A 20,175-nucleotide genomic window follows, 5' to 3' on the forward strand; every position below is an offset into this window, starting at 1 on the left:
TGCAGTGACTCTGAGCTGTCCTATCCTTTATGGTACCAGGTATACACTTTTTCCTCAAGTACTGAATTATGAGGACAGTAGCAGTAACATACTCCTAGCATGGCAGCAGGTATTGGGAAACACTATTGACTCCTAGGAAAATTCAGCTTCCAGTTACCTTCAAATCATGGGGCATTGGTCCAAAGCCAGCCTTGCTGCCCTGCATTAGGGTCCCTTGGTCAGGAGTGTTCTGTGCAGTTCCTGCCCTGCAGAGCTGGTACTGCTAACACCAGAGCCTCCTTGCAGGAGGGAGTCAGGGAACCTTTAACACCAAGGTTCGTTTCCAGCACATAACTAAGCACACAGCAGGTGTGAGTTTCCTACTTTGTGGTAAGAGGCCAACTTCAGAATCAAACATGAAATGTCATTTACAGTCCTTAGAGCCTTAGCAGCACTGTCAGAAAGTGAGGCTCAGGCAGGCAGACCAGTATAGAGACATGTCTCAGAAGTGACACTTTAGAGTTAACTCCTCCAGGTCTCAGGTTACCAACACATAGCTTTCCTTGTTTCCAAACACAAAGAGCAAAGCGAACCTGATTCCAACACACACTCACAGATTAAGGTTTTCCTTTGTGCCACAAAGAAAAAACTTAAGCACTTGTTTAACTCCACACTAATGATTGTCTCAAGCTTCCCAAGTATTGCCAAACCATGACTTCAGCCCTCAACAAATAGTTTTAAGAGTGATCAGCAATACTAAGAAATACAGAAAAAAAAGTGTCTTTATTAGCATTGTTACAGGCAATGCATACATAAGAACTGATCCTTAAAGTGTACAACCCCCCAGCCAAGTTTAAAGCAAGAGAATCAGCAGATTGAGATCTATATTGTACACATGTGCAGTAACAGGATCTCTCAAAACCTTCCAACAGAACAGACTGAAATAACTTTACAAAAAAAAGTAAATAAAAATAACACCCATTTTAAAAAAGTACCAGCTCCTGACAAGCTGGCAGAGCATCAAAAATATCAAACAGGGGAGTTGTCCAATCATAAAGAGTTCCTGTAAGGTTTGAGTATTGCGTCTTTCACACCCTGCATGTGCCAGGCATTGAGTTTAAAGCTTAGTAAAAAATACACACCTAAGAGACAAGGTGAAGTTCAGGTTTTAGATTTCAATTTCGTCAGTTGTTACTAACATTTTTTCAAATGCATCATCAATATACTTAACATCATCGCTCAATGGCAGCGGTGCAAATAATGAACCTTTTCCCTTTGTTAAGAGTTCTGAAATTGAGTCAGAGTTAGCAACATCCCTCTCTGGAATCTGTAGCTGACATAATCTTAGCCAATTCCAAAAAAGCACCCTTAAAAACTTTTAGCTTGTTTCTAAGTGGGTAAATATTAAAACTAGTTAGCAAAATTAAACACCAGAATCTTCAGAAGTTATTTTTGTGCATAGTTAAATGCTGCAAGATGATTTCACATTTAATAAAGCAGACTTTAAAGAAGCAATTTGCAAGAAAAGATGTTACCTTACAATATCAACCAGTTCAGGGGAAGTGTAGGGGGATTTTTTCCCCGAGCCTCTTGCAATTGCTTTTCATCTATGCTGGATTTTAGTGCAAGTAATTAAATTGTTTGATATCCAGCATGGCTCCTCTTTCTGCCAATCAGGTAAGCAATCAAGACAATTAGAACAAGACCAGCAAGGGCTGCACCAACTATTATAGGGATCAGCATGTTATTTTCATCCAGTTGACATTCTTCCACTGAAGAGAGAGAAAAAGATCCATGTTAGGTACCAGTGCACCAACAGATGGCTACATGCAGAACTTCAGCATTCTGCTCTCAGCACGTCAATAAAACTGGCCCAGCTAGCTTGTCAACAGTGAAAAGGAAGCCAGGTCCACTAACTATGATCATTCAGCATGAAGTCTTTCTAGCACCAGCTGTATACACAATATGGAGATTATACTGATTGTTTCCTCCTCAAGAGCTGTTAGTTATACACAAATTTAGCCATCATAAATATCCACATGACCCTTCCCACAGTTATTTTGCTTTCATCATAGTCACAGGGGACAGGTTTGCCCTTTCACACAACTGTCTGCACACAGTTTGGAGGGAAAGGTAGCCCCTTCCTTAACTCTTCTGTGGACCATCAGGAACAAGTCCAAGTTGTTTCACAGCTTTTTACATACTTCTCCCACTAGCCTCAACTTGGACATCTTAATCAGCCCCCACATCATCTCTAGTGGGGCATGCAGAGGCTAAGCATAGCACCCACAAGCTGACATTTGACTACAGAATGTTGTATTTATATCTAAGTATACTTCACAAATCTTGGATATTTGACAGGGGCTGCCAAATGCAAACCTCTTACCTGGCCCAAATTTGTCTCCATCAATCTTGAAAATCTGGACCTGAACATTAAACACATTGAGAAGGGCTTGGTCCGAGACCTGCAGATTCTCCTCAGAGCTGCACTTGTAGGAGTTCCCTACTGAAGCTCTCAGCTCACTCATACTGTTGTTTGATGCTTCAAATTTTGGATCTGTGTAAGAGAAACTCTTATTAATAAAAATCTTATTAAGAGAAACTCAATTAATTATATAAATCTGAAGAGCAGGAGCTATAAGCTCATAGAGCCACAATTTGATACATTCATCCCTAACATTTCTCATACATTATTTAATGCAGGCTACCCTTAACATTTAAAGAAGTAGTCACAGTAGATTTTTTAGAAGTCCTTACTTTTTGCTTCAGAAGGCAGGGTTGTGCTTACACTCACACCTTGCAGGAAGAATTTTTCAGCACTTGCATTCTTAAAAAAAACACAAAAACCAACAAATCAGTAGTTGTCATTTAGGATGATGATGAACAAAATAAGCTGTTCAAGTTCCAATCTGCATGCATTTTGAGAAAGGTTTTTAAAACGTAGACCACAAATGGGATTAGCATCCAGAGGAGGTGTTTAGTTGGACTTTAGGAGAGAAAAGCTACAGAATGTATGCACCTTAAGGAAGATTATTTTGTGAGAGGGCAAAGAGACAGAGAAAGGAGGCCCTGACACCCCTAAACTGTTGAATTCCACATTGCAGGCATAGTCCCACCCATTGCTTAAGCAGCCTACTTGCAGTGAACCTGGTACCCCACAGAGCTGTGGAGTCATTTAATAGCAACAGCTCAACATGATCAGCATAAAAAGGAACATGAAGCTCTGACAAACAGTGGATTCAGTCCTCAAAGGTATGCAGCTCAATACAGCACCTGGGGCAGGGCTGTGGGAAACAGCATTCCCAACCATCACAGGAGACCAGAAGACAAGCACACTTGGCCTTTGGGCTGTACACAGAATATTAATGAGAACTTAAACCCAGCTCCAGGCTTAAAATTAGATTAGATGCCCACTTGTCACAGGCTGCTCCCAGTTTCAGCAAGAAGCCTTAAAGAGTAAGCAACACAATCTTCAAGGAAGTTCCCACTCCAAACAAAATACTTTTCTGTGTACGTGTGCATATATACACAAACACATTCTTTTCACACAATGGTAACCATGCATAAAACCTACTAAATCCTAGTATTAAAACCAAAGAACTAGTTACTCTCTTTGTTGCTGTCTTTTTTTCTCTTGCCCTTGCCCCAGTTAGTTTTCCCACATGGAAAGTGCTGCAGACCCTTGGTGCAAAGATTCTTACCAAGGCAAACTGGAAGATAACCCTCGTTTTCTCAAAAGTCAGGTTCAACAAGGCAGATGTATTGTCACATCTCCCAGAAGAAGTTGTATTATGTGGTACGAAATTCAGCAACTCCAAACCCATCTGTGAGAGAAGAGGAGCAATTATGACACTTGAAGGGACTGAGCACAACACCTTACACTCAGCTGAGGTGTGGCTGCCTTGTGTGTGGTGCCTACAGGGTTGTGTTTGCCCTGTGCTCCAGACCCCAGGGCAGACCCACAACTAAAGCTGGCACACAACTAACAAAGGGCACATCCAACAAAGCTTTCTGCAGCCCTGACTGGCTGCAGGCAAGAACCCAACTGCTTTCTCCACACAAACTGCTTGGGTCCTTGTGGCGTAAGAAAAAACAAGAACAACCACACCACACAGAGGGCAAGATGCTATAAAATATTGCTTTGACATAAGGTAGAAGCAATTAAGGGGACCACCAGTCAGCAAATCATCTTGCATGTCATTTCAGTTCAAAATGTTTTACTTTTGTCCATGGTTCATGATTTTATACTGTCTTGCATCTGCAGAAGGCTGTGGGTTAAATGCCACTTGTCAAACAATTAAATAGAAACCCTTTCAGTAGCTCTTAGCTGATCCTCATGTGACCAGAAAACCTACCTGCCACCTCCTCACTGGTCATTACACTAGGAATCCACCAGAAGCAGAACACCAGATTCAGGGAATTTCACACAATTAAGGTGGCTAAAACACAGTTACCATCACAACAAGCCACTGCACAGCCACACACCACCTATAAGTGATCATGATTTTACCTTTCAGTCATCAACATCATAAATAAATGCAGTAGCACTGTTTCCTGTTGGGGGCATTCAACTGTCCTTTTAGGACTCTGGGTTTGTCCATAGGGCTGGCAAGCCAGGCTCTGCGCCAACAGTGGAGGGAAAGAATTTGTGCGAGGGCTGGATCTTACATATACCTTGTATTTTTTCTCTCTTTTTAAAAAATACTATTAAAATCAGATGTTGTGTAGCTTTTAAGCATCAAAGTCAAACCCAAATGTCTTCAGTGCTGGCTGGAGGGTAATTAAGTCAGAAGCCTGTCCAGTTTTACAGTAGTAATTTTCCCTTGTACTAGTCATTCATTCTTTCTATACCTCTGGCCAAATTTCTGTATTTAACAGTTTAAAAATCTTGTTTTGATTGCAACTTTGATAACAGGATTCCCCTAGTCATATCTTGGTAATTTTTACTACTTCTCTTAAATGACCATATAAACACTTCCTGGATTCAACAGACCAGTTTAATGCTGCTTTTAGTGAATGGAATAATCCTTAAGAACCACTTTCAGTTCAAGTGTTTGGAATGTCACTAGTCCAGAGCAGGTTAAGAAATTCAAACAGAGGACAATGATAGATGAACACAAACACCTGGGCTTCTAAAAGAAAAAGGTTAGCTTATAATAATTTACCAACTCTTCCCCAAAGAAGAAATCTGAAGGTTTTGAAGAAACAAAAATCAAAATGTACCTTTTCATCTTTTTTTGGATAGGTGATATTAAGCTGTAAGCCCATGTAGGCCAGTACACAGGTTCCATTTGGACCAGTCACATTGTATTTACCAACTGTGGGATTTGGGGGTGATGATGTTGGTGTTGGGCCAGCTGTTGGAACCTGGCCAGTAGTCTGTTTAGGAGTTGTAGGTGCCATAGTAGTAGTAGAGACCATATCTTCAGCACATTCTGTCTCTGCAGAGAAAGGAAAACACTCATTACCAAACAAAATGAAGCTGTGGATGATCTACCTTTTTAATCCTCGAGGGAAAGACAACACAATTTCAAGTAGCTTTTTTCCTAACAAAAGATAATAAAAGCTCAGAAACACAACAGTAAAGCATTACCTCAAGTCTTGTTGCAAAGTCTGAGACCCTTTTAAAGCATGGCATGAGAATATTACACCTCTGCTGGTAATTTACTGAAATTCATGGGGACCACATCCACTTTCATTCACATCCATCATTTCACTTTGCCATCAGCTCAGGGTAAATCTGACAGACCCAGCATTCCTGCTGTCCTGCTGTTCCAGTGCTCCTGCTGTCTGTTCACAGCCAGGCTGGGATCCCTATCACACACTCTGGGCACTCGTGTGGGAGAAGCAGAGGAAGAGTCCTGCTCACTGTTCAAAGTGGTCTCCCAGATGTATTCTCCTTCCCCTCACTCTCATTATTCTGGCAATAACCAGAGTAGCCTTAATAGATTGCTCTGGCTCTTCTGTCCTTAGGGGGGGATTCTAAGACTGCTTCTGATGCCAAGTTTTCTGCTGTATCCTCTCACATCCATCCTCCCTTCAGTCCTGCATGAGGAGCCACCCTCCACGGAGTTAACAAGGCTGTGAAGGTGTGCAAGTTCACTTTCTCTTTTCATCCAGTCCAGCAGCAACTTCCAAGGGAACAGTGACTCTGATTTATTTGCCAGAATACTTGGAAACATGTGGCAGCAAGATCTTAACTTGATCTGGGAGCCAAGAAGGTTCCTGCATTGAACATCTAAGCCAAAACCAAAGGTCATAACAAAGACATTACTAAAGTAGAGACTTCCATGTTCCAAGCCAAGGTCATCTCCACATGCCAGGGATAACAACTTGCAACTTTTTAAGGACAACGGCAACTGCAGCAACAATCAACTCTCACTCAAAGGGGCTACTTCTAAAATTTAATGCATACATATTTCACAGATACAAGACAACTAATAAATAGCCTTGAACATTTTAAGCAGCTTAATTTTTGATTATGGCTCAGAGAGAAGAACTCTAATCACAGTGTCTGAAGTCACACACACTCCAACATAGCATGCTTTCCTATTTCTACTCCACTCCTGGAAAGTCCAAGAGCAGAATGAAGGTGGATGAAGAAGGAGTGATCCTGTATTTTATAGACTGATACTGGTCTGATCCCAAAATCATTTCCTAACAAACCAAAAAGCATCTTTCTGGGCACTTCAAAGGAGAACTACCCTCTATCTGCAAGACCTCGACACACAGAGGCTCTTCTTTAACTTGGCACAGATGGAAACAACAAAATCACATTGAATGGAAGTTTGGCCTAGTTGGAGTTTTGATACATTATTTTTATTGAACTGATTTAGAGCAGTTTCTAGTAGCTCTTCAGGACAGAACAAAAGATGAGACAAATCCTTATGTCTTTTATTGACAGTTAGAGGAAAGCAGCTGGCAAAACTACCAACACAGAGGAAAAGGAAGTGTCCTTTCAGAGCTGCAGATAACCACTACCATCCCCTCAGTCACTAACTTCTAGTACACTGACAGAGTCACAATTTCCAGTTATGCAGATGCACTGAATATTGATCCTTCTTCCCTTCAGTGAGCCTTGTGCCAATCACCCAGAAATATCCTTTCATTAAAGATTTGCAGAGAAAAGAAAAACATTAAGGAAAAATTCCAGATCTGAAGTTTATCAATAACTAGCTGCCTAAGGGACAGGGGAAGGCACAAGCCTACAAGAATGGAACCTGAGGATTATATAAAAGAAGATCTTAATGTCTTAAAAAGAAAAGTATTACACAGTAGGGAGATTTCACTGAAGTTTTGCAGAAGCAAAAATCAGCTTTTCACAGTATCATATCTTATGTTAAACCTGCTGATAAACAATCACTTATCATACTTAACTGCTAAAACAATCAGATCAAAGTTCCATAATTTTAAAAAAAAATAGTTCTGAAGACTCCAGAAATAGAAATCAGGGTTTGGTGTGGGTTTTTTAAAGCATAAATGTAGGTACACATCTTTACTGCAAAGTAGTTCACTGAATGGAAAAGTTTGACCAAGGGAATGGTACATACAAATCTGAGCCAGTCATGTGAAGCAGCCATAAAAGAAGTCAATGCCACTATTATCATGCATCAGGCAAGGTATTTTTCACAGAAATGGGACAAGGTGGAGATACTCCAGTAGAAGGCACTTGTTCATTGTAACCATTCCATGCTAGCACTGGCTACCCTAATTTTTAGTGTTAAGTTTCAGCTCAGCAGGTGCATAAATGGGACGAACAGCTGAAGGAAAGTTCTACATCCCAGGGAAAATGAAGATTCTAAAAGCAGGGTAAAGACTTATCACTCCTTAAGACAGTATGGGTAATCAGTTTATACAGCTCTTCTGTGTTTGAAGACTGCTGCCACAAAAGTAAGGACATGAACACACCAGGAAGTAATTGGCCTTTAATAATTTGAAGTAAAATTCCACACTACTTTTCAATACAAAAAATCAGGATAAAAACCTTAGTGGTTGCCTCTGAAGGAGAAAAACCTGACTTTTACAGCTGACATAAAACCTCCTGTAGGAAGATGTATGTTTCTGCTCTCTACAGACCAACTCTCTACTGTCTGCCATTATTTCACTAATTTTCCCCAGAGCACAGAGTAACTAGTTCAAATTACTCTGGTAGAGGCCATAATGCTTGGAAGTTATCAGATACTTCTTAAACCAGGATTTTGGCCCTGTGCCCACTCAACCTACTGCAGCATGTGTTAACACCCATACTCATGAAGAGCCCAGTACAATACCCATGGGAACCCAGGGCACTATCCCCTAGCCACAGACTCTGACATCCTACAGAGAAAACCTGAGGCAAGTCCATTCATTTCAAAAGATGCTGTTGTCAGAGTTTTAGATCCAGTACTCACCTTAAATATGATTAGTCAGGACTTACAAAGAAATAACCTATTATTTGAAATATTAGCTCATCAAGTTCATTTTCTGTTACAAGATACTTACTGTTCACACTGAAAGTGCCATTTGTGAGATAGGCTTCCAAAGTGACATTGCTAAAAGTAACATTGGCATTCTTCATATTGATGTGCTTGGAGTTGATGCATCTGTATTTTGTGCCCATGTGTGCCTGAATGATACTTTTATGTGACACAGTCTTCATGCCCACTGTAAAAAAATACATTGCATTAGTATGTACCAGTATTCAAAGAAAGGACTTAGCATTATATCTGGAAGGGTTTTGCAGTAACAACAGTAAGTTTTTATTTTACCTGTACTTGAATTTGGGAATAAAGTTGCATCTGACAGATTGTAGTGGAAAACTAACTCTTCAACTTGGTACTTGTCTGCAGATTCTGAGAAATTCAGGCTTAACGAATGTCCTGCTCCAAAATCCAATACCAGAACTGGATGAGATGCATTATCTTTACCACATGAGCTCTGTGAGTCTACTGAAGCATTTTGTGGAAGAAAAAAGTGTACAAACTGTGGGGTAGAAAATAAAACACATGTAAGCTTTTCCTCATGGCTTCTTAAATATCCTGTGAAACTGTTACAAACATACAGCAGACATTAACATATAAGATGTCTACTTATATGTGACAGTGTTCACAGGGGTCCGAGGATAAGGGAAGAGATGAGGATCTGACTCCATGTTTCAGAAGGCTGATTTATTATTTTATGATATATATTATATTAAAACTATACTAAAAGAATAGAAGAAAAGATTTCATCAGAAGGCTAGCTAAGAATAGAAAAAGAAAGAATGATAACAAAGGCTTGTGGCTTGGACTCTCTGTCCAAGCCAGCTGGGCTGTGATTAGTCACTAATTAGAAACAACTGCATGAGACTAATCACAAATCCACTTGTTACATTCCACAGCAGCAGATAATTGTTTACATTTTGTTCCTGAAGCCTCCCAGTTTCTCAGGAGGAAAAATCCTGAAGAAAAGATTTTTCATAGAAGATGTCTATGACACTTATATACCAGTATACAGCAAGCAGCGTGCTACTGGCATTGAAGTTTGAGAATCCTGCTCTCTGAAACTGGAGCACTAAACAGTACATACTCACAGCACCTCTAAGACTTTTCTTCCTTCTAAAGCAGCAATAAGAATTTGCAGGTACTTCTGTACTACAAGAATCAAATCTGGCAAACTCTGGACATGTGAAAAATGGGAGAATTTAAGCTCTGCTTCTTGTAGTACAACTGAGCAAGTACAAAAAGTGAATGGTACATCCTACGTAGCTTGGCTGTAACACTTTGAGTTTATTACACATTATGAAGAAATTGGTATCTAAAGACCAACACAACATTTACTTTGAAGTTCTGAGCCTACTGCTTACAAAAAGAAACAGACAAAAGTATGTTATGAAAGAAGTCAGCTCTGAACACATATACCAGTATCAGCAGGATTTCAGACCATCAGCACCACTGAAAACATGGATTATACAATATAAGGCTCAGTTCAAATCACACAGAGCAAGTGCACCACTGGTAAAGTAGTAGGATTTTTTTTTACCTTGTATTACACTGATGGCTGGAAAAAAATCAACAACACAAAACTGCAATAAGACTATAAATAATTCCCAATTCCTATTCAGTAGTGAAGATACAAAAAACCCCAAAACATATTTGTTAAGGTAAGTTTGTAGTTTTTCAGTAACAAGCTTTTGCTGTTAATATGAACAATTTGTAAGCATTGCACTAGTCTGTAGATACACTGAAATCTAGAGATTTGCCAAGTAAGAAGGTCACAGATTTCCAGAGTTTAAAAAGTTTAAAAGCTATGTTTCAGTTCAGATTTAATCCACGTTGAATGTGAGCAAGTTACCGTAAGAGAACTTGTAATGTTTTTGCCTTTACAGTTCCAGTGAAAGCCATTTTCTTTATCAACAAGACAGGTGTGGAAATTCAGTCACAAAAGTAATTGCACATGTTTTGTTTGTGTTTCTTTCAGGCAGCCTCAACCTTGCTGTTTAATTAGAAGCAGCATCGGTAATAAAGAAAAGCTGATGCAACATGACTGGGAGAGCAAAAATCTTTGTTGAAGCAGATTTTCATGCAAAGATACTCAGAGAAAGTTTAAATACTGCACACGTGCAAAGATACCACATATTTTATAAACAGTAAAAAGACTAATAAATGAGAAGCAGTCAGATACTCACTGCCCTTACCTCTTTTTGCACACCAACTCTGTATTCCACTGAGAAGGCTACTGTCAAATCAGCAATTATGCAGACCTTACCACTTGAATCTTTCACTTCAAATGAAGAGGAAGCCTGTAAAAAGCCTGATGAAAATAAAAAGTAGTTAACCTGGTGTCACATAAATTTGCATTTTTAATCTCAAAGAGACAAATATGTACAACTGTACATTTTAGGAGTAAAACTTAAGCATGAGTTGAGTTTGGAAACTTGGGCATTAACACTCTCTAGATTAACTTCAACATCACTAACAAACAGAAGGCAAATTAAACATCTCATTTATAAAACTGCAAAGCCACTCACCCCAAAACTGTTGACATTCTGGTTCCTAAGAGATAAGAAAGATATGCAATAAACAGCAGTCACAGTGTTCAAGGCAGCTTCAGTGCTCTCTGCACACAGCAACCATTTCACCATCTTCAGCCAGACCTGGTTTAGCTTATTTGATCCTGCATGCCTCCAACACTCTGCCTTGCCCCCACAGCACAGCATGCAGCCTTCACTCCTGCTGTACCAGGGCACTCAGCTGCACATGCACTCAATGCAGCATTTAGAAAGCCTGGATGGACTGCAGATGTTTTGAAGGCACTGCCAAAAATAGCACGATAGAGCATGCTACCCTTGCCAGGAGAACTTCTCTACCATCCTCACACTCTCCACACTTTAGAGAAGGAGGCCAAGACCTTGACACACAGTGAGGTTATGTTTTCCTGACTGGTTTAAGCTAAACTCAGACTGAGCTGCTGAGAAGAGCAGAGAAAAGCCTTTCTGGACCTTGTTCCATTGCAGCCTCTATGCTCAGAGCACACTGGGTACAGCTGCCCAAAGCACTGACTTAACAAGGACACACAACAAGGGGAGCAGGCAGCCATCCTTCTGATGGCAGCATGGACTGGCACCAGTGGGAGAGTGCCCACTGCCAACAAAGCTCCACACAGGGGACACACTGGGGCAGGCTGGAAACAGCTGGAGAGCTGGTTATCTCCTCCTTCATTGGTGGCAAGGGATACCTGACAGTGCTCCTGCACCTGACCAGTTCTTTCTTTTAGAATCTTTTATTTTTCAGATTCTCAATTTGTCACCACCGCCCCTCACAAGTGAACCTCGCTGCAAATGTGTGAACCATCCTCATGCTAGCACTTTATCAGTTTGCACTTGCAACAACTTCAGTCTTGCAGAAAACCTGATAAAAAAACAGCTGCAAGACATAAGCCATTATCACAAGCAAATAAGCTTTAAGGAGTCAAACATGCTAATCCATTCAACTGCTGATAACAGCAAAGAGATCCAGATGAGGGATTATCCATTAGCTAGCTTCCCTCCCTGAGAAGTTTTCCAAAAACAAATCTTACAACTTTTCACTTGGAAACTATGGTGTGTACAATTGTACAAAGACAATTATTAGGAAAAATTGGACTTTGGTCAGCTGGACTTCAGCAGAAGGCACATCAGTTGCAGGAACACATTGGAAACTATTTCTCTGGCACCCAGCAAGCATTTTCCCTTGTCGCCTTCCCCTTAGCAACATCACATCCTCTCCCAGCACCAAGGAGGGCAAAGCTGGAATCCATTCAACTTTATCTATTTTTTGAGAGTCCAGACTTGAAATCAGAGATAGACAGAAGAAAGAAAATGCTTAAGAACAGACAGCATAGGAAACTTATTTCAAACGAAACCTGTCCTACCTTTGCCTTTATGTCCAGCATTAAACGTTCATTAAGGAGCACATATTCCCAAAGAAATGTTATTTACTGCAATTCAGAGCAGTATCAGAAACATGCTCACCCACATGAAAGTTTCAACTTGCATTTACATCTGGAACTTGTTTACATTTCATGCAAGCACTGCTTTTCTCCAAAGCAAGCTGCTTACACCCTCCTGAAGATTTCTAGCACAGCATAGAAAAGAGTTGAGGCAGGGAATAAGAAACCATTGCTCCTAGAACTAACACTATGACTGAAAAATGTGCTAGAATGAAAACCTTCAGTGTGCATGCAGACTCCCTTGTCTGATAGCTAGTAAAATCTTGGCAATTTTAGAGCTAAAAATAATGAAGTAACTGAGTAAAAGAATGAAATAAAAAGAATTTTTAAAAGAAATGCAGGGGAAAGAAAAGACTGAAAAACAAGAAAAATGTTGTTGGCCTAAATGAAAACATGACAGACCTGTCCATTACAAATGATTCAGAGAACAACAGACAATGCTGAGGTACCAGAAAACATGAAATGGAAGACAAATTCTGGTAATGAAGAGCTGATAAATCACCCTCAGCAAGTTTAAGTAATAAAGAGTAAGGGGCATGGATGAACATTAAATAGTAACACCTACATAGCTACTAGTTTTTGTAAGGGTAAAGTCATATCATTACATGAATCCTGATTTCATTAGTGTGGAACAAATGCTATAAAAGCCCAGTCCTCCTTAAGAACGATTCAGCAGCTGCTGGATTTGCAGTTTCAGTGATGAGACAGACGCATCCAGCACGAGACACTGAGTGTCCTTGCTGGAGTGGCGAGAGCTGTTTCTCTGCAAGTAAGGCAACACTACAGGTATGGTGAGCAGACAGAACTGAGCTGCAGCACCATCTGCTCCCAAGGTCCTCAAGGAATGCAGATGAAAACAAGTGAAATGTATGGGACATAGGAGCAAAGAAAAATTGAAAAAAACGCTGAAGCACAAATGAAGACACGGAAGGAAAGAAGGTCCCGCCTACTGTCTGCTCCAGCCAGTTTAAGGCACAGGAACAGCTCGCAGCAAAGCAGCTGTTGAGTTTTGTAAAAGCAGTTTCAGTGTCAAGTAGTGATTAATGCATGAATCATCACCAGCCTACAAACACTACAAGCCTACAGTCAAAATGTCAAGACTACAGAAAAGCAAACTGATGTTGAATCAATCCATTCTGGGAATATTTCTAATAAAGTTACACAATGTATTGCTTAATTCTATCAGGGCATATCTACAAGTTGAGAATATTGTTTGTACATCTCATAACAATATCATTCTTTGTAGTTAAACACAAAAACTGATACAACCTCTAGATTCTTAACTTCAGGCTTTAAATGTTCCTCTTAATAAACTGCAGGGCCCTCTATGACAACTATCTGTGGTACAGCAAGTGCAGTACTTCAGATTTAAATGAAGCAGTCCAAGACCTTTCCATAGCCAAAAGTAAGTTTTGTTAGGTTTATTATCATTTGGCTGGAAGCACTACATTATGGATATCTAATAAAGGAATTACTAAAACTGTACAAAGAAATTTCACTTGGTTCAGATGCTTCCTTTGTATTCCAGTAAATTCCAACAAAAGACTGCTTATAATATTTATTTTAGCAGCATATTTTCAATTGAAAATCATAAGACAATCTCTCCCTTCATACTTCATTTTTGTAATGAAGAAATAGTCATGTGCAAGAAAACACTTAAGGTAACTGTTAAAGCAACAACTAAAGATCTTGCTTGAATAAAATCCAGCATCCTTCTTTATCTAACATATCTACCTCAAGAAAACCCAAAGTATATTAACAATCTGAGATAAAATAACTAAGTCAAACAAAACAAATACTTCCTTGATTGTCTAACAATTTATCTTAAAGAAATCCACCTCATAAAGTTGTTTGTTTAAAGCTGAACACTACAAAGCTAACAAAACAATCTAGCACATGCTTTCAGGTTTCAGCTTTTTTATAACTGAAATCCTGTTAGCCAAACACAGCTACCCATGATTTACTCTCCCATATAATGGAAACCTACTAAGGGAGAGAGACAAATGGCTGTTGTGTGCTAGAAAACCAAGCATATTTAATGGGAACTGTGTACACCATCTGCTTGCAAAGAGGACATCAGTTACTACAGTTAATGATTTACTTTGCCTCCAATTTCTATTAGAAACATGAAACACTGACAATAAGGAAAAACCAAAAGCTACTTCTGTATAATCTGGGGTTTATTACTATAGTTTCCTGCATAAGTAAAAACTTCTTTAGCATTGTTCTCCCTCTTGGGATAAAGGGCAGCAAGCCATCCAAACCCACCTGGGCACACATCCTGGATCATCAGTACTTTAAGCCATACAGGTATCTGGTGCATGGGCCTGCCTGCAGGGCTCAGGAGGGAAACCATGGCTGCAGCACAGTGAGCTGCCAGCTCCTGGGATGTGCTGTCATGGGGCTCAGAGTATCCCACAGCCTGGTCACAGCCACAGACTCTCCTCAGCTCCAGCCCACCTGGAAATGCTGCACAGCAGCACCCTGGGGTAAGGGATGCCAGCCCTGAATGATCATCCTGTACCTGAGCTGCAACACTGATGTGTTGCCTTGCACCTTTGCCCAGGTGTTCTGATGACAAACACAGTGAACACAGTGCCCCTATCTGTGGGGCATTAATCCAAGGAGATAAGAAATGCTGGTCATTATCTAAAGAAGGTTTATTTTCTATTGTACACGTTAACCAAACTGCCTGGTAATTACTCATTCTGATGGTTCAAAATGATCCTGTCATCTCAGTGCCATTCTGTGAACAGTGGTAATTTCAGTCAACACTTTTAACTCCTAAATCTATGCCAGAGAATAGAATGGAAAAATCCCCAAGGAGTTACACTCTCCTACAATGCTCTGTCTTCCAATGTATGCACCACACCCAGAGGGACACCAGGTCCAAGTCCTTTATCAGAAGACCAAGTCAAGATCACTTCCTTAGGATAACCTGTGCCACCTTGGGATAATACAGAAAGACAGGAACAACTGAGAGCAGGAAAATCCCGTGACAGGCTTGACATAGAAAACACTTTGCAAGAGGCAAGATGGTCTCCATGAAATGACGAGTTATACTCACCTTTCACCAACAGACACATGAGACTGAATGCTGGCTGCCTGGAAAGCTGGCAGGAGAAGACAAGGCTGGACTCACTTGAATACCCACACAGTGGTGGGGAAAGGGAAACAGAGCTTAATTCAGAGATAAGAGAACTTGCTGCACTTCAGCAGGTGCAGCACCTGATTACACCAAGTTCCTGATTCTGCCCAGAATATGCATCCTTGCCAACCAAGAGACAAATTCATGTCATCTCAGATTATGGTTTTGATATTGTTGATTTCAATTAAGGCAGCAAACATTTTGTTTTTCCATTTCAGTTTGCAGATGAATAATTCCTGTCCTTATAAACCAAATTACACAAGCACAAAAGCATTAGAAAGGAAAAGCAATCTAACAGCCATACACTTGCCATTTGACCAGAGAATTGCACAACTCTCTCAAGTTTAGTCACGTGAAACTTCTTTATGGCTTCCTATCTAAAGGAAGGAAGTCTTGGGATAGCTCTACAGCAAGTGATTGCATGAGTGCACTGGGAGAGCTGAACTCCCCTGGCCAGACCCTTTTCAGCATTCACACAAGTCCATTTTGCACTGGCTCTGGGTAGTGCTGCTGTATCACACCACACAACTAACACACATTCTTCAAGGCAGCTGCCAGCCTCAAACAATGTTTTGAAGAAAGGAGCACTGTGTGACAATTTAAAGAGAAAGCTTCCCCAGAGGAGAAGATATTGGAAATAAACTAACTGCCTGAGTAAAACCACCCTCCTAGTCCTACAGAGTAGATCTTAACCCTGCCAAGGAAAGTAAGAATACAGGTGTTCCCATATCATACAGAGTGAATTCTTGTTAAGAAAACAGATGCCATCAGAAGTTTAATACAAGAAAACCAAACGTATTAACTGTGAACTACTGTGCTCAAGGCTGAACACTGGGGAAGGAAAAAGTACCCACAGAGCTGAAGCACATTTAAACTCTGTACTCTTAATGCCAGGGTGCACCTAAGACTCTCATATTTGAAATTAACAGTAGAAAAAGTAGTTCTGATAGTCAGTGGTGCTGTCAAGGGACAGAGGAGGTTTAGAAACTGTTATACTGAAACTGAAAGGGACACCAGTCAGTCTTGAAGTCAGATGCCCAAAAACTGTGGAATCCTGATTTACCAAAACATTAGGTACATTTAAAAGTATGTAATGTAGAATCAAGATAATGCAAGGGATTGTTCAAATAGCTGCTGTAATTCCCACCACTTACATGCCCAAAAGTGTCTTCTGCCAAGCTTAAGAGAACACATACCAAGAAATCCATTTCAGCACCAAGCTTTCTCAAGGAATTTCCAAACAATCACGGCTGAGTTGAGAGCAAAGACAAACTGTGGAAGCTGAAACCAGCAAAAGCAAGGTGTGCCTTTTGCTAGAAATAAAAGTTTATCTTTGAGACCTACAAAGGCTTATCAGAGATAACAGCAGTTAATGTTGCAACAGAGTATCAATCTTTGAGTCAGGTTCCTCTGTACTTAGAGGCAATTCTTGACTCTGTCATCTGCCAAGTAACCTATCACATGATGACTGGCACGCTAATTCAGCTCCTTAGAGACTCTGCCCATACACTCCAAGCAGCTATCAAGCAAACACTATGTCAAGGACAGCACTTGGTAAAACAATATTTCCAAAGTTGCTCAACATTAAAGCAGTTAGATTTTGTGAAAACCAAGTTATGCTAGTCTCAGTTGCAAACACCCAATAATGCCAAACCTGAAAAAAACCCAATTCTGCACCAGATTTCTCACTGGCTGGAATTTATTATCAAGTTTCTCAACTATCTCTGCATGGGTAGTAAGGTTTAAAATTCCTCTTTGGACTAGAGTTGCACAATAGAAACATGTGGATTATACGTCAGCGACTCTGAAATGTCATCACACTATTCTGAAAAACTAATTTTCCCTTCTGCAATTCTCAAACACTTCATTACTTATTCACTACACATGTCTGATTCTAACCTTAAATCTAGAGGAAAGTGTTCTGCAATGTGTCTGTGTTTCAGTAATGAAACAATGCAGGGGTGCTCCAGATCCCAGAGAGCAGGAGCAGCTCTGCTGGCTTTGGCACACAACCCAACTGACTCATCGTGCTCCACAACAGACGAGCACCATCTCACCCAGGGCTTCAAAAAGCAGCAGCTAGGTTTAGGGGAGGTACTTCCATTTCCCACAGCCCCCTTTCCCTGCATGTACCATATGCTACCTAAATGTTTTCTTAATTCCATATGTATATTTGATGGTAGTGAGGAAATTGATTACAAAATGCTCAATGCTGACACATGGAACATTCAGCTCAGTGCTTGCTGCTCAATCTAAAGAGAAAACTGAAACACTAAGTGAGGTATGGGGAGGTATTCAGGTGGGGAAAAAAATTCTGCTGTCCTGAAGTCAAGGCATCACCAAACAAGTTTTCACATCTGCCCCACCCATAATAATCTTTCAGTCTCCTGTGATCACGACCTTATCCTAACCAGTGTTAACTCAGATGATTAAAAGGCTGCAAATGAGCTAAAATATCTGAAGACTTCAGCTCATATATTATCTTTCTCTCTTATTCTTCTCCCCTCACCCACAACCCAAACCCCACACTCTAGAAAGAAAGGGGTCTCAATCTGCACCACAAGACCTTCCCCCAAGATTGTAGTATAAAGTTATGCAGAAACACCCAGCTACCAAGCTAGTAGACACTGGTACAAAGTCCTGACTATCAGTAAATAAAATTAAAAAAAAATCAAAAATAAATAAATCTGTGGTAAAACAAACTATTCTGTTGCCTCAGTTGCAGAAACCTAACACATGTCACATGCCAGAAAGCGACAAAGATGGTGCACCAAATGATGTTTTTAACTGCCAATTAAGCAGAGGAAGACTACTGCAATGGCCAAAAGTATTAACTGTGGTACCACATTAAAATCACAAAATCTGATTTGAAAGCAAACCATAACACAATTCTTCATTTAAGCCATAACTATATCAAACAAACTATTCAAGTAACTCCCACTACGACACCAGTTCAACAACACTTCAGCCGGCAGCCCTAAAAAGCAGGAGCACTGTAAATCACTGTGCTTGCTGCACTGGCTCACGAGGGCTGGATATGTGAACTGCTCACTGCCCTTTGCGAGCGGCACCTCATGGGCTCAGTGAGACTGAAGTCCGGTCAATGGCGATAACGATATTTACTACCAAAGAGGCGTTACAGGAGTCACAGGGACTGTCCCGGCTCAAAAATGATGGCAGATAAGCATTCTCAACTGCTACTCTATTTAGGAAATATTTTGGCCAGCTGCTGAACAAGTTTCTTTGCTGCCAAAGCCACAGCTCAGAAACCTGCTAGCGTTGTGTGATGTGGCTTTCAAGACAAGAAACCAAAAGCAAGGTAGTTATCAGAAAACAAGCAAGACACACACTTCCTCGTTAAACAGCCTCGCTGACCTAACAAACCTTCTCATCACGGCACTGACATCTCTCTATTCCAGTCGTGTTCCATATTTTACTCAAGACCGGGCAGGAGGAAAGCCATTAAGCACCGGAGCACTACCTATGCTATAGAACAGCGCTGCTTCCTAGCAATGACATCAGTACCCCCGCGCCTCCGTGCCTCGTGCTCCAGGCGCGTTTCCAGGTCCTTCCCGAGCGCAGTCCCCGCACCCAGCGCAGGTGCCCAGCCCGGCGCTCCCGGGCCCCAACGCGGCTCGGCGCGGCCGCCGCCGCCTCCCGTCCCTCATCGCCTCGGAGGCTCCCGGGCGCCACAGGGGCCCGGCGCGGGGGATGGCCCCCAAGAGCGCTGAGCCCCGCGGCTCAGTCAGCGCCCGGGCAGGCCGACAGCAGCGGGAGCGGCCGGGTCTCCGGTTACAGGTGCGGCGTCCAGCGCCGCCGGCCCCGGGGCCCCTCAGGCCGCGGCGACCCGCCCCCGCCACCCCGGCGATCGCACAGGCCGCCCGCGTCCCCCCTTACCGAGCAGGGCGGCCGCCGCCAGCAGCCCCCGGGCCATGTCGGGGTGCAGGGACGGGCGCGGCGGGAGCGGGCTCGGAGCGAGGGCGGGCGCGGGGCGGCGGCGGCTCCGCGCTCGGGGCGCTCTGGCGACGGCCCCGGCCGGTCATGTGACCGCTGACGTCACGGAGGCGGGGCCCGTCACGTGACCCGGCCTGGGCTCGGCAGCGGCGGTGAGGGCGGGGGGGATCTCGCGAGGGGGAGTTCTCGCGAGAGCGGGGCTGTACGAGGGGAGCGGGCTCGGGGCCGGCAGTGCCGCTGGGCTGCTCCAGGGTGGGCTTGTGACACTGCAGCTAAGGGCAGTCTGAGGTGAGTACAATCCTCTCACACAGGATTAATTCAGTCCCAGCTGTGTAAAAACATTGGAAGGTGATGGTCTGTTGTCGCCGAAGTGTTCTATCTCTGTATACCCAGGTATACATATGAGTCACATGTGTTCCAAGGCAAAACACGTACTGCTAATGCCGTGTGTTTGCATGGGTAAAAATTGCAATTTCACATAGCTTCAGATGTCTGATGCTTGCTAAGGAATCCCCCTTTTTTTTTTTTTTTTGAGATTACTAGAAAAGAAGGTGAAGTTCGCTTGTAAACATTCTCAGACGTAATGGAGATGGACAGCCCAGGTCATTTGATCGCTTTGTAGTCCAATGCTCTCTTTTATCCACACT

The 20,175-nt window shown here is 41.9% G+C and overlaps 1 protein-coding gene across 1 annotated transcript; it reads right to left on the reverse strand.

Moving 5' to 3' along the window:
* Nucleotides 1-743: 743 nt before the first annotated feature.
* On the reverse strand, nt 744-19,568 carry LAMP1 (lysosomal associated membrane protein 1). The gene is made up of 9 exons (XM_054272101.1): nt 19,472-19,568; nt 10,634-10,749; nt 8,727-8,940; nt 8,461-8,622; nt 5,203-5,420; nt 3,681-3,803; nt 2,737-2,806; nt 2,366-2,536; nt 744-1,751 (listed from the first exon to the last, which is right to left on the reverse strand). Exons 1-9 carry the CDS (start codon nt 19,506-19,508, stop codon nt 1,612-1,614), a joined length of 1,251 nt encoding a protein of 416 aa, XP_054128076.1. The 5' UTR covers nt 19,509-19,568; the 3' UTR covers nt 744-1,611.
* Nucleotides 19,569-20,175: the final 607 nt, after the last annotated feature.

This window comes from Melozone crissalis, unplaced genomic scaffold (assembly GCF_028551555.1).
Source record: "Melozone crissalis strain CALT ecotype California unplaced genomic scaffold, PUWL_Pcris_2 ptg000013l_1, whole genome shotgun sequence".
Taxonomy (NCBI): Eukaryota; Metazoa; Chordata; class Aves; order Passeriformes; family Passerellidae; genus Melozone; species Melozone crissalis.